The 20679-nt window shown below is 39.0% G+C and overlaps 1 protein-coding gene across 1 annotated transcript in view; it reads left to right on the top strand.

Annotated features, from left to right (window-relative positions):
• camkvb (CaM kinase-like vesicle-associated b) overlaps positions 1 to 20679 on the top strand; it is an 80600-nt gene that overhangs the window by 53545 nt on the left and 6376 nt on the right. The window contains exons 4-10 of the mRNA XM_052101322.1: positions 9811 to 9885; positions 15379 to 15517; positions 16108 to 16228; positions 16448 to 16523; positions 19080 to 19216; positions 20193 to 20271; positions 20414 to 20501. Coding sequence (XP_051957282.1) covers positions 9811 to 9885; positions 15379 to 15517; positions 16108 to 16228; positions 16448 to 16523; positions 19080 to 19216; positions 20193 to 20271; positions 20414 to 20501 — 715 coding nt within the window. The remainder of the gene's footprint in view (positions 1 to 9810; positions 9886 to 15378; positions 15518 to 16107; positions 16229 to 16447; positions 16524 to 19079; positions 19217 to 20192; positions 20272 to 20413; positions 20502 to 20679) is intronic.

The raw sequence follows: 20679 nt of genomic DNA, 5'->3' as shown, positions 1-20679 counted from the left end.
GTGAGTTGATTAAGACTGTATTCTCTTGATATACTTTAGACATGTAGAACATATCTGTGTTTGTGCATTAAAGGGTAACTAAACCCTAAACCAACTTTTTTTAGTTAATGATCTGTAAGAATGGGGCTTTATTAGTACTGGTCATTGATTCAAGTAATTTTTTTGACATTTGTGTATAAAGTGTTCTAATTCTACAATATATGGTGTAAAAACGTCTGAGTGCTGCCCACTTCAGGTTGAACGGTGGCTACTGCAGTTTAATTTTCCTATTGGCTGTTTGCGGTACTTCGTGACGTAACCGGTGACAGCTGACCTAAGCAGGTTCCAGCTCACCACACCCTTGGTACGAGCTACCACGCCCATGGCAGTATAAAAACCATCTCGTTTCGTCAAAACCACTGTAGCGAGTCAGGAGTTGGAATTGCGAGTATTGAAAACGACCAGGATAGAGTATTTTAGCATCTATTTAGCATAGCATTTATATAGTTATTTAGATTATTTAGTGTAGTCTAGGTAGTTAATTAGCATATTTGTTAGTGTTGTATTGTTAGAAGCATAGTTAGTTTGTAGCATAGTATTGCGTCAGTTAGGATAGCTTCAAGTTAGCGTAGATTATCTGTATTTAGTACAGTGGTCAGGATGGTACGTAGGTGTAGTGTTGCTGGTTGCAACAGCACTGCTGGACTGTATAGCTTTCCAGCAGACTTGGAAATTAGGCTCAGTGGTTGCATGTCCTTGGCCTGGAAGACCATGAGTTCCGCCTAGAGCTGTAGGAGTGTGCAAACTGCATTTTACGCGGGATTGCTTCTCCAACGCAATGGAGGTGGAAATGGGCTTTTCCAAACAGCTCGCGCTGAAAAGCGACGCAGTGCCAAACGCTGCTCCTCCTGCATGGACTCCACCACCGCAGCGGCGTCTTGAGGTGAGTGATCATATATATTTGAATCACAATTTATGGTTAGGCTAAAGTTAATCCTCTGGGGTAGACAAACGCGCCGGCGCATTTGCTGGATTTATTCACATAGCGGCAAAATATGAATATGCCTACAGAGCGCGTGCTATTGACATCAACTCGATAAAACTCATCAGATTCATGTACATGTCGTCTTGCGACCGTGTGAGGAATAATAATAACATAATAGTAATACTCCTGGAGAAAATTACCACTCCAGTCACCCTCCATTTTAGAGTCTGACAGCAGCTGTCAATTAATCCGTCACTAGGGTCTCAGGTGCACGCCCCATCCCTCCCCCCCCCCCGCTCAGCCCAGCCCTCGTTTCTTCCCCTCTATCCCCGCTGGTGTCTGCCCACTTTTCCAGCATTTTTGAAATATTGCTAGTGGGTGGAGTCAGACTCTGAGCAGGGGTTTAGTTACCCTTTAATGTCTGTATTGGGTTCTTTAGGTGCAAAACTTTGATGTAGGAAAATTATCCAAGATTTAATCAATATTTGTCATATTCAACCTGCAGGATCACAGAATGAAACACTGATGACAATAAACACCATTAGTATTATACTTAATTGATTAATAGGTAATAAACAGCAATATGCATTCACATATGGCTTTATTTAAATGTTTGAGCGTGAAAACCATGACTCCGGGATGTTAAAATGGCATGCTAGAGAGAGATGTCATTAGATGGTAATGTAAAAGAACTGATAAATTGGCTTTGAACCGGTTCATGGAAACATCTAGGTTACGTATGTAACCTCCGTTCCCCGATGGAGGGAACGAGATGTTGTGAGAACAAGAAGCGACACTAGGGGTCTCTCTTGAGCACTGAAATATGCCTCTGACTTATGAAAAAAGGCCAATGAGAAGTTGGCAGACAGTATTTGCATACCCCGCCCCCGGACATACGGGTATTTAAGCAGGCAAATATGGGAGTTCATTCAGGATTTTTCTGAGGAGCCTGAAATGGTCCAGCCACAACAGTGGCTCGGCTCAGCGACATGGCAGGGAGGACACAACGTAGGGGAACGGAGGTTACGTACATAACCTAGACGTTCCCCTTCTGTCGCTCTCTCCACGTTGTGTCGGAGAAGCGACACTAGGGGTCCCACTTAAATCATTCCATGTGCTGGGCCGTGTACGTGAACTGTTGATACAGAAGCAGGCAGGTATTCTTACGTGTAAATGCGACCAGCTGTATCTTGCTGCACATACCCTTCCCCAATGCCCCATTAAAGTCATCAGAATCCTTCTGGTTACCCTAGTGAGGGGAACAAGGTGATGCTTGCCAACCTGGGAATGGGCCAAGCCTGGCTGGGCCTCTTTTCGCTCTATGTTTCTCTATGTCCACTCGTGAGGGCACAGTACCGCGGAGATTACACACAGGGGGAGTCCGCGTAGGAGGCCTTTAATCTGTGGAGCACCTATTCCAGTACAGGGTAGATTAAGTACCCGTAGTGGATTGGGTCGGCAAGTTCCTCCGCTGAACTGCGGACCCATGAGGGCTAGGGAGGAATCATCCAGAGATCCGAGAGATGTGAAAAAACACAAGAATTTCCTCCCGGCCCTCCACTGAGGGACGGAGCGGTCTTACCACTTCAAGCGGGTCCGTGAGACAGGGGGCATGCACCTCCTGCGGAGTGCTCGATGCCGGGGCTGAAAGCTGGGCCCGGGTTGAGGCGGAGCAGGTTGTTTCTTAGCCGCACGGGGACGCCCTTGGCGAGCAGACGGGGCATGGCCCGGGGCGGCAGGTTTGCGGCGGGGCATGATATGAGAAATGGCCTCCGTCTGCTTCTTCACCACGGAGAACTGCTATGCGAAGTCCTCGACGGTGTCGCCGAAGAGGCCGAACTGGGAGACAGGAGCGTTCAGGAAGCGAGCCTTGTCGGTTTCACGCATCTCGACAAAGTTCAACCATAGATGTTGTTCCTGGACCACGAGCGTGGCCATCGCCTGCCCGAGTGACTGCGCTGTGACCTTCGTAGCTCTTAGGGCGTGGTCGGTCGCGGAGCGCAGTTCCTGCAGCACGTCGGGATCAGGGCCACCCCCGTGCATGTTTTTGAGCGCCTTGGCCTGGTGGACTTGCAGGAGGGCCTTGGCATGCTGGGCAGAATCGGCACGTCCAGCAGCGCTGTAGGCCTTCGCTGTCAGCGAGGATGTTGTCCTACAGGGCCTGGTGTGGAGTACAGGGCGGCCCCACCAGGTGGTAGGGTTTCCGGGGCATAGGTGGAGCGCAACTGCCCTATCCCCCTGGGGAATCGCCTTGTATCCGTGGCACGCTCCGCCGTCGAGTGTAGCGACAGCGGATGAGCGAGTGGCGCTGTGACGAGTGGCGAGGGGTGCTCTTCACAATGACGTCACCACGAGCATGAACCATCCACAAACACAGCCTCGGTGTGATCGCTGCCCAGACACACAAGACAACGTCTGTGGCCGTCTGAAGCGGAGAGCACTCTACCGCATCCAGGAACAACACAGGGGCGGAAAGGCATCTTGAAATAGACGCGTCCTGAAAAGGACGTTCAACACCGCTGTGTTTTGCTCTTTTAGAGGAAATTACTCTTTTAAATAAAATCACTCTTTTATATGGAACTCTTTCGAGTTGTCTGCGCTGTCAAAGTGCCCAGGGGCAACAATGCACAGCTGTGTAAGGAAGGAGAAAGCCGCTGTTATGCGCCGTCAATCCAACAGCATGCAGAGCGTCAGAGGAATAAACAGGAACTGGTGTGTGTGACTCGCAGCAGACTGCATGCATGACCATCGGAAATTTTCTGCATGAACTCCCGTATTTGCCCGCTTAAATACCAGTATGTCCGGGGGCGGGGTATGCAAATACTGTCTGCCAACTTCTCATTGGCCTTTTTTCATAAGTCAGAGGCATATTTCGGCGCTCAAGAGAGACCCCTAGTGTCGCTTCTCTGACACAACGTGGAGAGAGCGACAGAAGAGGAACAAACTGTCCAAAAGTACCAGTTTGCAGAAATTAATCGGACATCTCATTACTAGTTTACGATTCTTCCCATTCATTTGTATGGTGTCTGCAAATGGTGACTTTCTGTCATAAAATAATAGTTGACCGTTATGCTCTCACCTATGGTTAAAGCGTAGAGGTTGTTATCTCTGTGTAGAAGATCTTTGCCTCATCATCAGAGTCGTGTTCTTCTGATGAGGAAATGTTTAATTCTTTCTAACTGTACAGGATCATCTGGAGAGCTTCCGCACTTGAGCGACGTAAAATCAATGAAACTGATAAAGCTTGATAAAAAATATTTTAGCATTGATTGGGCATTTGCCATATTTGTAAGGCTTATCCCAGGCTTATTCCTCAACTCTCATCCTTTTATCTATTGCCATTTTACCAAGTGCTTAGTTTTTACCCCGTGCTTCCGTTTTCTTTTATTTTTCTCATCTACATCTCGTATTTCGGCTGAGTGCAAGTGTTTTACACTGATTATTGCAACAATCTCAAACATCTGCTGATCAGGATCCAACACAACAACAGCAAACAATTGCGTGAAGAACACATCAATCTCAAACCCTCGCCACTCAAGAACAATCATAACAACAACAACAAACAATTATGGTAAGTCATGGCATCCGCTCATATTATTGCTTCCTGCATTGCATGCCACATGTTTACTATAGCTTCTTCCATCCACAGTGAGGGGTTAACATGGGCTGACTGAAAAAGTTAATGAGTTACACACATCTTAACGCTTGTGGAGGTCGGTGAGAACATGAGAAGAAGATGGTATATACTGTTTTGAATGCAGGTAGAACAGAGAGCAACACACAAACTTTGGTTTAGGCTGTAGAGCCCCTGCAGCAGGGCATTTGGGTGACATCTCAGCAGCATACTCACTCAGCAAAGTAACACCACTCTCCCATTCCTGTTAGGGTTCCAATTGATTCTGCCCACTCAGTGATGTGCTCACTGAAAATCATGTTGAAAGACCCTGGTCATAGGAGATTCTATTGTAAGGAATGTGGAAATAGAGACTCCAGCAACTATTATTAAATTATTTTCTGGTGCCAAGAGCGTCTGATATCAGAGACAATTTACAAGTGCTGGCTAATGCTTAACATACATTTTCTAAAATTGTTATTCATGTCAGCACTAATGATGTCCGGCTTTGCCAGTCGGAGATCAGTAGAGATAATGATAAAGAGGTGTATGAACTTGCAAAAATGATGTCAGACACTGTAATGTGCTCTGGCCCCTTCCCTGCTTGTTGTGCTATATACTCAAGGTATATAGTAGATTAGAGTCACTGAATGGCTGGATGTCTGAGTGATATCCAGAGAATAGCATAGGAATCATAGACAATTGGATGAGTTTTTGGGCTAGACCTGACCTGATAAAGAGAGATGGATTCCATCCCTCCAATGAAGGTGCCGCTCTCCTCTCCAGTAATTTGGCTCATAGTTTTATAGTGATAATATTTGACTAACTGGGGCCTGGTCAGGAAGCAGACAAACTGGCTAATCCGAACGTCTGCTAGCTGCCTTGAGACGTCACAGAGGTCACATAAACTACAACACATAGAGAATTAATTTATCATATAGAAACTGTGTCTGTTCCCCAAACTACCAAACACAAACCCTCACTAAATTAATTAGAACATGAGCCTCATCTGAAGTGTCGAGGAGGAGGTGTTGCTGCAATTTACAGTGAAGTTTTTGGTGTTACTTAGTGGACAGGATATAAGTTTATGTCTTTTGAACTAATAATGCTTAATGTGACTCTGTCAGGTACAAATAAAAAATCTTTGTTGTCTTTTGCCCTTTGTAATATACATTATATAGATCACCTGGGCCGTATTCTGATTTGCTTGGCGAATTGGCATATTTTCTATCAGATCTAGATCTAGTTACTGTGAATAGAGCTGTAATTGTTGGTGACTTCAACATTCACATAGAAAATGAAAATTACACATTGCAATCAACTCTCTTGGCGTCAGAGAAAATGTGACTCATCACCATAATCATACACTATATTTAATTCTGTCATAAAGAGTTGATGTTGATACTATAGAAATTCTGCCGCAGAGTGTTGACATTTCAGATCATTACCTCGTCTCTTGTCTGCTACAATCAGCTAATGTTACTTAATTTGACACAAAGTAAAATTTCCAATTTTGATGATTGTATGTCATAATAATGTTCCTCATGAGCAACTTCAATATTTCACTGTCATAAGTCATGAAGAGCTAACAAATCTTATCAAAACATCAAAGCCACAACATGTACACTCACCTAAAGGATTATTAGGAACACCATACTAATACTGTGTTTGACCCCCTTTCGCCTAAAGAATTTAATTGATGCCCAATTGGCACTAAGGGGCCTAAAGTGTGCCAAGGAAACATCCCTCACACCATTACACCACCACCACCAGCCTGCACAGTGGTAACAAGGCATGATGGATCCATGTTCTCATTCTGTTTACGCCAAATTCTGACTCTACCATCTGAACGTCTCAACAGAAATCAAGACTCATCAGACCAGGCAACATTTTTCCAGTCTTCAACTGTCCAATTTTGGTGAGCTCTTGCAAATTGTAGCCTCTTTTTCCTATTTGTAGTGGAGATGAGTGGTACCCGGTGGGGTCTTCTGCTGTTGTAGCCCATCCGCCTCAAGGTTGTGCGTGTTGTGGCTTCACAAATGCTTTGCTGCATACCTCGGTTGTAACGAGTGGTTATTTCAGGCAAAGTTGCTCTTCTATCAGCTTAAATCAGTTGGCCCATTCTCCTCTGACTTCTAGCATCAACAAGGCATTTTCGCCCACAGGACTGCCGCATACTGGATGTTTTTCCCTTTTCACACCATTCTTTGTAAACCCTAGAAATGGTTGTGCGTGAAAATCCCAGTAACTGAGCAGATTGTGAAATACTCAGACCGGCCCATCTGGCACCAACAACCATGCCACGCTCAAAATTGCTTAAATCACATTACTTTCCCATTCTGACATTCAGTTTGGAGTTCAGGAGATTGTCTTGACCAGGACCACACCCCTAAATGCATTGAAGCAACTGCCATGTGATTGGTTGATTAGATAATTGCATTAATGAGAAATTGAACAGGTGTTCCTAATAATCCTTTAGGTGAGTGTATGTTAGATCCTATACCAACTAAGCTCTTAAAAGAGATATTCTCTGTAATCTCAAAACCTTTTCTCAATATTATGAACTCTCCTTTGGAAATGTCACAAGAAAATTTTAAATGTCACTTATCAAACTGCTTATTAAAAAGTCACAGCTTACTCCTGGAGAATTGGCTAGTTATAGATTGATTTCAGATATCCCGTTTATGTTGTAAATACTAGAAAAGGTAATGTCCTCCCAACTATGTTCATTTCTACAGAGAAATAGTATATATGAACAATTTCAATCAGGATTTAGGCCCAATCACAGTACAGAGATTGCACTTATCAGAGTTACAAATTACTTGCTCTTTTCATCTGATCACGGCTGCATTTCAATTCTAGTGCTTTTAGATCTTGGTGCTGCCATAAACACTATAGATCACAACATTCTCTTGAATAGGCTTGAGAATTATGTTGGCATTTGCAGACTTGCATTAGCATGATTTAGGTCCTATTTATTGTCAAATCAAAGAAAAGTTAAGTATGGAGTGCCACAGGGATCAGTTTTAGAGCCTTTGATTATCTCCTTATATATGCTTCCCCTGGGAAATATTACCTTGAATCGTTGAAAAAGTTTCCACTGTTACGACAATGATACCCAACTTTATATTTCTTCGAATCCTGATGAAATTTCACAATTCTCCAAATTAGCAGAGTGTATCAATGAAATCAAAAATTGGATGGACACAAATTTCCTTCAACTCAATTCCGACAAAACAGAGGTACTAATTATTGGACCAAAAACCTCTAAAAATAAGCCACTAAAATATAATTTGACTCTTGATGGAAGTAATGTTACATTGTCTTCTACAGCAAAGAACTTAGGTGTTATATTTTATATCAATCTGTCCTTTGAAAATCACATTTCCAATGTTTGTTGAACAGCATTCTTCCACCTCAGAAATATTGCAAGTTACGACACATGCTCTCGGTTACTGAGGCTGAAAAACGAATTAATGCGTTCGTGACCTCAAATCTAGATTATTGTAATGCATTACTGGGAGGATGTCCTGCAAGTTCAATAAATAAACTTCAATTGGTTCAAAATTCAGCATCCAAAGTGCTGACTAGAACCAAGAAAAATTATCATATTAGCCCAATTGTATCATCGTTACATTGGCTACCTGTTAAATTTCATATTAATTCAAACATTTTGTTACTAAACTCAACTCACAATTAGGCTGAGATAATTTGGTCTGCCAGAACCAGAAACATGTATCATGATCTATAACTCTGCAAAAAAATTGAATGGCATCTATGCTAATATTATTCTATTTGTTTCCTGTCTCAACTTTGGGATTCATATATTGAGGTTACCAGAGCCGGCCAGATCCAGCTCCATTCCTGCTTGGTGTTGGACTCCACTGCAAAGTGTCTCTGAGTGATGATGACTAAATGCAGCCGGTGCCATCCAGACATCACTTTAGTCTCTTAAAATGGACTTCAGGGGATGAACTGATGCCTACTCCTCCTTCTACAGATATATTTATCATGTGCGACAATTATACGCTGAGTTTCTGTTAATTTTTGTGGCGTGCTCCAGACAAAAGTTCACGGAGACGAAGGCAGCAGAAAGTGCATCCTGTTTGTTTTCTGTACTTTACAATAGCACAACGTTTTGTTTTTATTGTGAGTTGACACAAATAAAAGTAGACCCTTTAAAGTTTGGAATGATGTCTTCCTCTTATCTGTATGACCATAAATGATGGAGTATTTTAAGTTGTTGCCATTGTTATAAGAAGAAAAAAAATCAAGTGATAATGCCGGCATCTACGTCGACTCTAGAGGGTTAAAGAAGAAACTTCTGTTGGTGTGGTACTGCATTCCCAATTATATCCCCGTGATGATGCAATTATAGTGCGGAAAGCCATGCATCACCAGCTCTATGCTTTGGTATGATGGTATAGGGTTTCAAGGTCACAGCCCTTAGGAGGAGCTCCCACAGCATCAGCTACTGACACAGCTTTGAAGTTACCGATTTAAAAGGGCACTTAAGTGTTCAAATAGATTTCAATTAATATAACAAACTGCGTGCCACTGATGTTCACCATCAAGATTTTTTGACCTCTGCTCTCAAAAATATACACTGGACACCTAATGCAACTGTGTTTTGTTAAACATACCAAACGTATCAAAGCTTTGAGATGTAAAAAAGACTTTAATAGCAATTATAATATATGATTTTATATGATCTACCATAAGTGTAGTCATCAGAGTGTCTCTCATGTCACTTTGATCTTGCAGTTCTGCATTCAGGTCCCTGCTCACAAATCACAACAGCTAATGAATAAAGCATAGAAGAAAAGCCATTTTTTGATAAGCACTTTTATGAGTTCATCTGTAGTTTCCACCTCTCTTTTGCAGAGTACAGTGTTCTGATTTTTTTTTCCTGACATGACCCAGTGTGAAAAACATCAGTAACACTTTATTTTGTTAATATTACATATTGCTAGTATGAGTTCTATTATAGCAATTAGTGTCTACAGGTATTTTTATGCATGTGGCAGATGCTTTAAACCCTGATATTTCCTCACGTATTTTGTACCCATTATCTTGTTGTTGGTTGCAGCCTGCTCTTCCCCTTTATCTGCAAATAAAATTCAATTATTAAATGCTGCAAAATCCAGCAAACTTTTTGTTACATCTGCTAGATGTTTATTAACTTCTGAGTGCTGTAAACTCTCTGAGTGTTTTGTCAATTTTCCCTCTCCAGGGTGAAACACCCCAACATCCTCCAGCTGGTGGACGTCTATGAGACCAGGAAGGAGTACTACCTCTTCCTTGAGCTGTAAGTCTATAATGTAATATCTGTAATATCGCACTAACTATGCAGAAACCAAATTTCACCATCCCAGTTTCCTAATTTATAAAACTTACGTACAATCAGATGTGATACTATATCCAATGATTCGAACCTATGTTAAAAGTGAAGAACAAATCGAGATTTATAAAAGCAGAAACTGATGTGAAAATGTTCTTATGTGAACATCATCTGACAAGCATGCGTAAAAAAAAATGTTGTGCTCATGCTAAGGTTTGCCAGTACATTCTGAATTAATTTCTTGACTTTTAGCAATTATGCAAATACAAATAGTCACTCACTGACTAAATTAATTAATAAATGAGTGAGCATGTTCATGAGAAAAGAATATTCAGATATAAAAGAGTATGTGAATCTCTTTTAAATTAAGGTTAGTAAGAATATGGACATAGTTTGAAGAATTGTGTGGATGTACAGCAAATGCAGTCAATGGATGGATTTATTATTAATAATGAAAATGAATAACTGATGTTGACACTGACTTCACGAGGCTTAAGTCACATCTGCTGTCGTCTGAAACATAGAAATAAACCCGGTGCTCAGACTGTCCTAGCATGATTATACCAATGTGTTCTTGTCACATTCCTACATGTCTGTTTGGAATTGCATTCATTATTGTAATACCTTGTCCCTGCTGTATGCTGTATCTTTGGCATGGATTGTCTGATTTGTCCCTGCCACATTTGCATGTTAAAGTGAAGACTTTGAAGGTGCCAACGTGTAGAGCAGGGTGTGAATAATTCAGAATCGCACCAAAATAGCAGCTCAGTATGTTGTGTACCTGTTAATGGGGGTGGTGGTGGTACAGTGGGTAAGCAAACAGAATGAGCCTTAGTACCGCGGTGAGTAACACCGTGAGAAAACTTTAAATTCTCACATGTGAGACACTTTCGCAAAATTACGACAGGACATGCAAAGGGACACATTTGTCACCATTGTTTAGTAGTGTGAAGAAAGTGAGAGATATAATGACTAAATTGTTAATTTTATTATTTGTATTGTATTTCTTTCTTTCTTTTTACATTTTGATGTGTAGAATGTGATCTAACAATGCAAAATGAATGGCAGCATTAAAGTTATAGCTTAATTAGCCCATGAATACAGAAAAAAATGCTTGAATGTCAGCTTTTTCAATAACTGCTGTTTTATAGAAATTTGCTATTTAATTATCTTCCTGAAAATCAAAACTAAAAAACATTGTCAACATTCAAAATTTAATTTGTTAGCCCTAATGAAAAAACAACAACAATACATTTAATTAATGGTGTTAACATATGTTATAATTGACCCGGCTAGTCAGCAGTGTTAGACTAAAAGTGTTTTGCCACTCATATCCCGGGCGACCTAAACGCCACAACGGACGCGCTGTCATGAAAGCTAATGCTCAGCAGAGAGTGGAGACTCCACCCTCAGGTGGTCCAGCTGATTTGGACTCGGTTCGGCACAGCACGGGTAGATCTGTTTGCCTCGCATGATTCCACCCACTGCCTGCTCTGGTACTCTCTGATGGAAGTCCCCCTCGGCACAGACACACTGGCACACAGCTGGCCCTGGGGGCTGCGCAAGTACGCATTTCCCCCAGTGAGCCTACATGCACAAGTCCTATACAAGTCATGGAGGACGGGGAACAAGTCATTCTCGTGACTCGCACCTGTCCGATAGGGTTTTGATCTGGTGCTCCTCCATCCACACCTTGGGAACATTGTCAGTTGGGGAACGTGTGCATTGTCACGTGAGTCCCCACTGCACATTTTTCAGCTGAAACAAAAGATTTAAACACCTCCACAGATAATGAATAACAAAGCTTGTAACCTACATGTTTGAACTGGATAGCGTTTCTGCTTATCACATGTGTAGCGTAAAACTCAAACGCATTAATTGAGACAAATATTATACAAATTATGTGGTCACAGTACTAACTTACGGAAGAGGATTAGGGCCAAGCAATCAGAGGTGGGGGACTCGAGTCACATGACTTGACTCGAGTCTGACTCGAGTCTGACTCGAGTCACAATTTTCAGGACTTGTGACTTGCTTGATTGAAGTACGAAAATGACTTGACTTTGACTTGAGAACAAGTTACTTGAGACTTGACTTGACTTGAAGTGGAAGACTCGACAATGACTTGAACTTATAATAAACAAACAGCAATACAATTAAATAAAAATATATATATTGTGACGTCAGCATCACTATTGGCATCTGTGCTGCTCAATTCAAACCGCGCCAAACATGGCAGACAGTAGTCGAGCTCCACAAATGGCCTCGTTTGGCTATACAGACTTTGAACTGGACCGTGCCTATAAAAAAAGATTTGCCAGTTGCAAAATATGCAAGGCACGAATATCCGACACGACAACCACAACGTCAAATTTCGTTCGACATATCAAGAAGAACCTCAAGGAAAGGTAAGAAAGTAATCTCTTTATAGTCAGTTTCACTAAGATCTACGTTATAACGATTACTAATGTAATGAATTAATCTTTTCTGTTTGTCATAATTTGGCCTTGATGGCATATTATGTTTTTTTCTTATTAGAAATGTGACCATGGCATTATCATTATACTGTTACGTCTCGTAAATAGATGTAACTTATTGGGGAATTTGACTATAACAGTGGTGTAGCCTGAGTTTTTTAATGTTGATTGGCATCTTAAAATGAGCGGGCAGCTCAATATTACATGTAGGTTATAATGTATGTATTAAATGTGCGCATTTTCAAGTTTGTGGACTGCGTGTGGAAACTATAAAGCATTGCACATAACGCTACTGCATGACAGGCTAACATGGAGGCGCCGATGTGATCACTAGCACGCACCTAAACATTTCTAAGGGGCTGTTTAACTAGGGTTGCCAACTGTTCCGTATAATACTTATAATATATAGTATAATATAAAGTCTTGTTCCGTATTGAACTGATACGGAACGCACTTTGTTCCGTATTTTTGAGTATCAATTCAGTGCAATGAATTGACAGACACATAGCTTCTATTCTAATATATATGTCAGACAGACTATGAATGAACGAAGACCTGCTTTAATGCAAAATTCGGGGACTTGGCGCCCCTTGGCGGGCTCTGACCTGCGCTCAGCGCCATTGGCTGTGCAGTTGCCGCAGCACAGCCTATGAGCGAGCCAGACGGCATAGATATATGCAGCATAGATATATACACGGCTGTGCAGCTGCAAATGCGTTTTACATATAGGCTTCAGTAAATCGAGGAAAAGGAGTTTCCGAAGACATTTGTTGGCTATGATAAGAAAAACTACTAAATTAAAAAAATATATTTTTTTGCACTTGAAAGAACATTCTAGAAGTCTAATTCTATTGAATAAGTTCAGCACAAGGCTACAGAAAACTGTTGTGGTTGGCAACCCTATGTTTAACGTTACACCTGGCCACTTCATGCGTTTTCTCAGATCGGATAGCTGATTCTGATTTATCAAAACGATTCCATTTACACTTGGTCACATAAAGGACCCGCACCAGCCAACTACATGACAGCTTCTTTTCCCAAGCAGTCAGACTGTTGAACACTTGATCTATCACGATCAATAATTAGCACTGCACTTTATTCATCTATAATTTCACACTGGACTGTCAACATATTCTCCTCAATATACTACTTCATATATATATATATATATATATATATATATATATATATATATATATATATATATATTTCATATACTCCCACTTATTGTATATTGTGTATTGTATATTGTGTGTATTGTTTACTGTACATTGTATATAATTATTGTGTTGTGTAAGTATGTGTACATTTGATTTGTAAATTGTTTTGTGTATGTTGTTTATTGTAATTGGTATTTGATTTGATTTGATTGATAAATGTGGTTTTGCAAATTGATTTTCCTTAAATTACATTATTTTAAAAAATGTAAAGAATGTTTGTGCATACGAAAATAAATTTGTTTTAATGTTTACAGGTAATGTTAATGTCTGAACGTTTTGTGTAAACAACACAATTTTATTTTATTTTCAGATATTAATGTAGCACAGATATGCAAATGATTAATATGTTCATCTTTTCTGTGCAAAAATAAATATGTATCGAAAAAATTTACCTCTATTTATTTTAGTAGTGTGACTTGACTTTACTTGAAACTTATCAGGACTTGACTTGACTTGACTTGCTTAGGGTGAACCCTTGACTTGACTTGACTTGCTTGATTTATCTGAACTGCGACTTGAGACTTGACTCGAGACTTGATGGTTAAGACTTGAGACTTGCTTGGACTTGACCATGTGTGACTTGTCCCCACCTCTGCAAGCAATAATACAAAAATAAAACCATCTCGAGATTAAAGTCATTATAATGCGAGATTAAACTCGTAAAATTTCGAGAAAAAAGTTGAAATACAATCTTGAGAATAAACTCATTAAATATCGAGAATAAAGTCATTATAATGCGAGATTAAACTCGTAAAATTTCGAGAAAAAAGTTGAAATACAATCTTGAGAATAAACTCATTAAATATCGAGAATAAAGTCATTATAATTCGAGATTAAACTCGTTAAATTTCGAGAAAAAAGTCGAAATACAATCTTGAGAATAAACTCATTAAATATCGAGAATAAAGTCATTATAATGCGAGATTAAACTCGTTAAATTTCGAGAAAAAAGTCGAAATACAATCTTGAGCATAAACTCATTAAATATCGAGAATAAAGACATTATAATGCGAGATTAAACTTAACGAGTTTTTTCTCGAAACACAACGTAATGGAAAATTGTGATTCTTTTTCAAATATTTTATAATATTTAATTTGATAAGTATTCTGCTCCCATACTTTATGATTCCGTTCACTTTTTCTTTCATTTTTAATACCAGGAGAATATAACATAATATGACACAATGGTATACATATAAATTAACTAATTCACATTTGATTATCCTGTTTAAAAGAAAAAGTTTTCAGAAGTCACAATTGTTTGAATATGCGGTCTAATGATGCTTGCTCATAACGTCTGTGCAGATATAAAAACTCACAAATGTTAATTTTCTCGAATGAAATGTGAATGAATAAATGCAAACAAATTACTCTCCAATACATAGACGTCCTTGTGAACGTTGAATGCTGCAGTTAAGTCTTTAACATACGTCTCCATTGCAACGTTTAGCCAGAAAATAAATAATGTGGATTTTAAAGTTGTTCATTCTCCTCTTTTTTTTTTTTCTGGCGGTTCGCAAAACAAGCTTAACTTGCCCTTACCACTTCCATCTTAATGTTCATTACGTTGTGAGAAAGAGCTCTGAGGCATTCAGCTCTGGCATGTTGAATTCTGTTCTGAATGAATAGGGGTCATCATTGTGCGACAGTGCAATAAAGTTGCTTTGGATGACAAAAATAAATAAATAAATAAATAAAAAATGTTACTGTAACTGTTCACTTTAGCAGTTAGAATTTATTGTCCCATTTGTCCTCACTTGTAGAGCCACAGGTCGCGAAGTGTTTGACTGGATCCTGGATCAAGGCTATTACTCTGAGAGGGACACCAGCAATGTGATCAGACAGGTTATGGAGGCAGTCGCTTACCTGCATAGCCTGAAGATTGTTCACAGAAACCTAAAGGTACACAGCACAGCACCCTCTGGTGATCACCAGTAACATTTTCACACCCTCACTATATATAATAAATTGTGTTTAATGTTTTAGTCGATCGTATCTTGTTATTATCTGCTAACAACAGCAAAGGGATGAATTTCATCTATAAAGAACATGTCTGGGTCATATTTCCCCGTAAAAGAAAGAAATAGGAAATTGTATTTCAGTAATTAAAATGATAATTTTCCACATTACAGTAATAAGAATTTAGGGGAAGATGTGCTTAATTATCATGGAAATAGTCCTAAAATATGGATAATTAACAATTAATTAATTAATCAATTCAGGGTGAAATGTTTTTAGCACATTTTTATGGTAATGCTCACTTGTATGATGGCTGACAGCCACACATATTTTTCCATAACTTTAGACACAAATTATGAACATTATTATTATTATTATAATTCAGAAAAGGGAGTTTGCTGAAGAACATGTTTCTTGTATCTGGAGAAGTTTCCTTGGAACACAAATTAACTATTATCCAGTATTTTCAGTCTGTCTTGAGAAAATAAATTGAAGGAACCAGCATGTCATCTTGTCATTCTCATTCTCTCTAGCTTGAGAATCTGGTGTATTACAACCGACTGAAACATTCTAAAATAGTCATCAGTGATTTCCATCTGGCAAAACTAGAGAATGGACTCATCAAGGAGCCCTGTGGAACCCCAGAGTATCTGGGTAAGAAGCTCTTCAAAACAGGCAAAACCTCTTTAAAACCCATGAGGACAGTTGCAGCAGATGGTCTTTTTTGAACAACAACAACAACAACAAAAAGAGAGTCTACATGACTTTATAGAATTTATATTGCTAAAATAAGTTGTTAAAATTAGAATAGCATTGTTGACCAGAGTACTCATGCCCTATGCATAATTTTCCCATGTCTGTTTCGTCAACCAGCCCCAGAGGTCGTTGGAAGACAGAGATATGGCCGACCTGTGGACTGCTGGGCCCTTGGTGTGATTATGTACATTCTGTGAGTTTCTATTTCTCTATATACTTGAAATCACCAAATGGTAGCTTCATACAGACACTGTTTACCTAGTCTTGTGAAGCCAGACTTTTGATGATCAGCATTGTCACTTACTCTAACCAGGATCCACCCAATTAAGGTATAGTTCACCCAAAAGTGGAAATGTAATCATAATTTACTCACCTTTATGTTGTTCCAAACCCACAACAAATAAAAAAAAAACATACTGAAAAGAATTCATTGTACTATAAAAACATTCAGTAAGTTTCAGAACTCAAAACACCATCTCTTGTACAAAAGGAGCATTTGACGCCAAGCTGCAAAAACAGGTCATTCTCAACTTCTGCAACTTTTCTACATAATTCGGGGGCCTCCTCCACAGCAAGAGAACACCTCCTTTTACATCATCGCACTCTTGGCCCTGCACATTTGTGTTCAGTCAGTAAACAGAGAGAGCAGGACAGATATGCCTACAATTCCTGCACACCAAAGGGCACTTACACAGGACACCTTCCTGTGCACATCTGGACTATTTTAATTATTTACCTGTATAAACATACACTAGACATATTTTACGTTTTACGTGTTAAGCACATTTCAACATGGATTGTATGTTTTTGGCTCATTTCCAGGGCCGCATTAACCCAATGGGCAACGTGGGCTGCAGCTCAGGGCCCCGACCTGTACACGAGATCGAATAAGAATTTTAATATGAATTGTGTAATTTTGACAAACTTGTTTGCACAAACTACTAAATTCACAGCTAAACAGCTTATTACAGGTAGTCCCACAACAAAGTCACACATTAGGTTGAGCCAGAAGTTGACATGTCACTCAAACTAAGAAAACAAAGTTTTAAAATCACTACAGAACCACTATTTACATTCTTTAGGGAAATCAACCTGCAAATGGCTTACTTACTGTCATCTCTACAATAAGATAATTTTTTTTAAACATGGGAAAAAGTCACACACTTTTAATTCAAGGATGTTGGTTAACATCAGCAATTATACTGTAATTGACAGATGATTTCTGATTTACAGGCAATTGATATTGGTTAACAACAGCGATTTATAATTGAAATTACACTTACTGTCTCAAAACCACCAGAGAGAGTTTGTTTTCGGAGATCAACCTAATCAAAATCAGCTGAGGATGTCAATGAATTAAAACAGACGATGGCCCCTTGAACCTGTTGGGTTTGAAAAAATTGATTTGAGGGTTTGCTTTCAAGACAATGAAGAGGACACTTTGTGTGGTTTGATGACTGTGGCGAGTGGCATTTAATTCTATGCAGATCTCTGCTTGACTGTTTTATAGCAGTTTTAACATGATTGCATGGTAAATATATCTATCCTCATTGGTGTGGGCTATTTTTGTATGTATGCTGCAGTCTATACCAAATGATTTCTGTCTATCTTACATTCGTACTAATGGCCATTCAAGGGCTGATATATTTACCATGTGTTCTTTATTGGAAAAGCTTTGACATATTTGTCATTGTAGTAGTTTGCGACTCATTTTATTGTAGACTTATGGTGCTGTAGATAACGTGACCTAATTAATATTCATGAGCTAGTCCATAGCCCAGTGGAGGTTTAACCTGGCCCTGCTCATTTTAGCATGTTTAATATGTATGTGTTTTTGGCTCATATCAGTAAGGGTTGCTTGTGAACCAGTCACAATATGATTCAAGCTTTTAGGAACTTATTGAAAGATTTGGCAGTTAAAAACACTATTGGACCTGACCCAAAAAAAAAAAAACTAATGTGAGGAACCAGTTTCATTCATTAATGTTTAATCTGTCATGATATTTATAGTTTATGGTGCTGCAGGGTTAAACAGTTTGAAATATTTGGATGCCATGTGTTGGATGTGCATTATATTCAAACCCTGAAGTAAAGTTGTTATTGTTTTGCAGCTGGTTCATTGTCTTCCAACTGAGTTCAAAATAATCTATATTCAAGGGGCTGCATAATGGGGCTACACAGAGACAGGGTGTAAAATGATCATACATTACCAAATTATGATGCAAAATTTTGCCGCAAAAAACCTTATCATTATAAGTGAACCTTAAGGAAAACAATACAATTATATATTATATATATAATTTATATATAGAGAGTATGTCATGACACCTTTAATAAGTCCTTTGATGTTGCATGGAAGAAAAAAATTCATACAGTTGAGTAAATTATGACATTTTGTTTTGGGTGAGCTATCCCTGTAGACAGGCAGGTGCCATTGGATCAACATGTAAAATATGAACTACATGAAGTTTGTTTTTTCAGGGGTGGTAAATCTGAAAATGATGATACCACAATAAGAGTATAGAGTAGATCAGAGTAAACAGTGTAGTATCTAATATAAGTAATGGCATGGCTGTTGTACAGACACCACTGAAAAAAACAAATGTGCCTAGACATTTTGGTCAGAATTTCCATCAGTGAAACAGTAATATTCTGCTCATTTATGTGCAGTATGCATCAGATGGTCCATGGGCTCTCAATAAATAGACTATACTCACAGTTGTAATGATTTAATTAATCTAATTCACAGGCTTTCTGGAAATCCTCCATTCTACGATGAAACAGATGATGATGACTACGAAAACCATGACAAGAACCTCTTCAGAAAGATTCTTTCTGGAGACTATGAGTTTGACTCACCATACTGGGATGAAATTTCAGATTCCGGTAATTATTATGACGAAAACTGATAATCTGCTTTTTTTTTGTGACCGCACTAGGTGCAACAGGTAGCGACTGATCTATGTCCACATTTGATTTAATTTTCGTGAGAGTGCTAATTCTAAGTGCAAGTGGCCGTGAGTGGGAGTGTTTGCTTTTTCTGTGGGTGTATTGTATCTTAACGAAGTGTTGCAATGTGCATTTTTTTATTATCCTGAGAAATAAGTAATTGTTAAAAATAAAAGATGTTTGAGAACCACATATAATCTTAGCACAAAGTCTAAAATCAGTTCCACCAACAGATACCTTTTAATGCCATGATTTGTGTCAGCAGTTTAATATGATTGTTAATAATAATAATAATAATAATAATAATAATAATATATTTATTTTGTAAAGCACCTTTCTGAAATTCAAGGATACTGTAAAGAAATTATACCTTGAAACATACTGTATTTCAAATATACTGTACATTACAAAATAATGAACAATGGAAGAGAAGAAAAGGTTATTTCAATCAAGTGAGGATGAGAGCCAATTGTCCCAGAGAGGCCGAAAGAGAACATACTGTACTGTAAAACATATACATAGTGTTACAGAGCAGCGCATGTGACAGTACATTCATAGAGCAGTGGATGCATTGCATAGAGCCCATTTAGTCTACCAAAATCTTATGAATGGGCGGTCTTCATTTATTTAAATTTTGCTTGACATATGCAATACGACGCAGACTTCACCAGCTGGAAGCTTCTTCATTCATATACTTGCAAAGAGAATGTTTCAGGCTTATCCCCAATAGACATCTTGTCTTTCACTGTTTTACAATTTCAGACTATGGAACTTTTTTAATGAAGAATACTTATAAAACCTCATATACTGTACGTGGTAGAGCAGAAAGCCTCCATTTTAACGTAGATTTGAATGAAATTATGCAGATGACCTTGGTGGCTTGTTTACTGAGTTGTATCTTGTTGGTCTACAGCTAAAAACTTAGTTTCACGTCTGATGGAGGTGGACCAGGATCAGAGACTGACTGCTCAAGAAGCCATCAACCATGAATGGTACTTGTAGTTTTAATCAACTTAAAATGTATTGTCATTCCTATCTATTTAGAGAAAGTTGTTATTGTCCATGTTGTGGGTGTAAATATGCTAGAAATGCAACTTTCCAGCCCACATTATGAGCTCTCTTTTACTGTTAAAGGATATCTGGGAATGCTGCCTCAGACAAGAACATCAAGGAAAATGTATGCGCACAAATTGAGAAGAACTTTGCAAAAGCTAAGTGGAAGGTAAGTCCTACATGAAATTGAATGCTCATATTAAAGACCCCATGAATTTGCTTAACGAGTGCAGTTTTCTGTGCTGTGTTGATGTATTTGCTATTGAAACTGGAAATTTGGGTGGGACATTTTGAAAGGCTTCTTTCTTATATATATATATACACACAATTCCAACAGGCTTTAATTA

Source organism: Xyrauchen texanus, chromosome 32 (assembly GCF_025860055.1).
Source record: "Xyrauchen texanus isolate HMW12.3.18 chromosome 32, RBS_HiC_50CHRs, whole genome shotgun sequence".
Classification (NCBI taxonomy): Eukaryota; Metazoa; Chordata; class Actinopteri; order Cypriniformes; family Catostomidae; genus Xyrauchen; species Xyrauchen texanus.
This window is presented reverse-complemented; position numbering and strand designations above follow the sequence as displayed.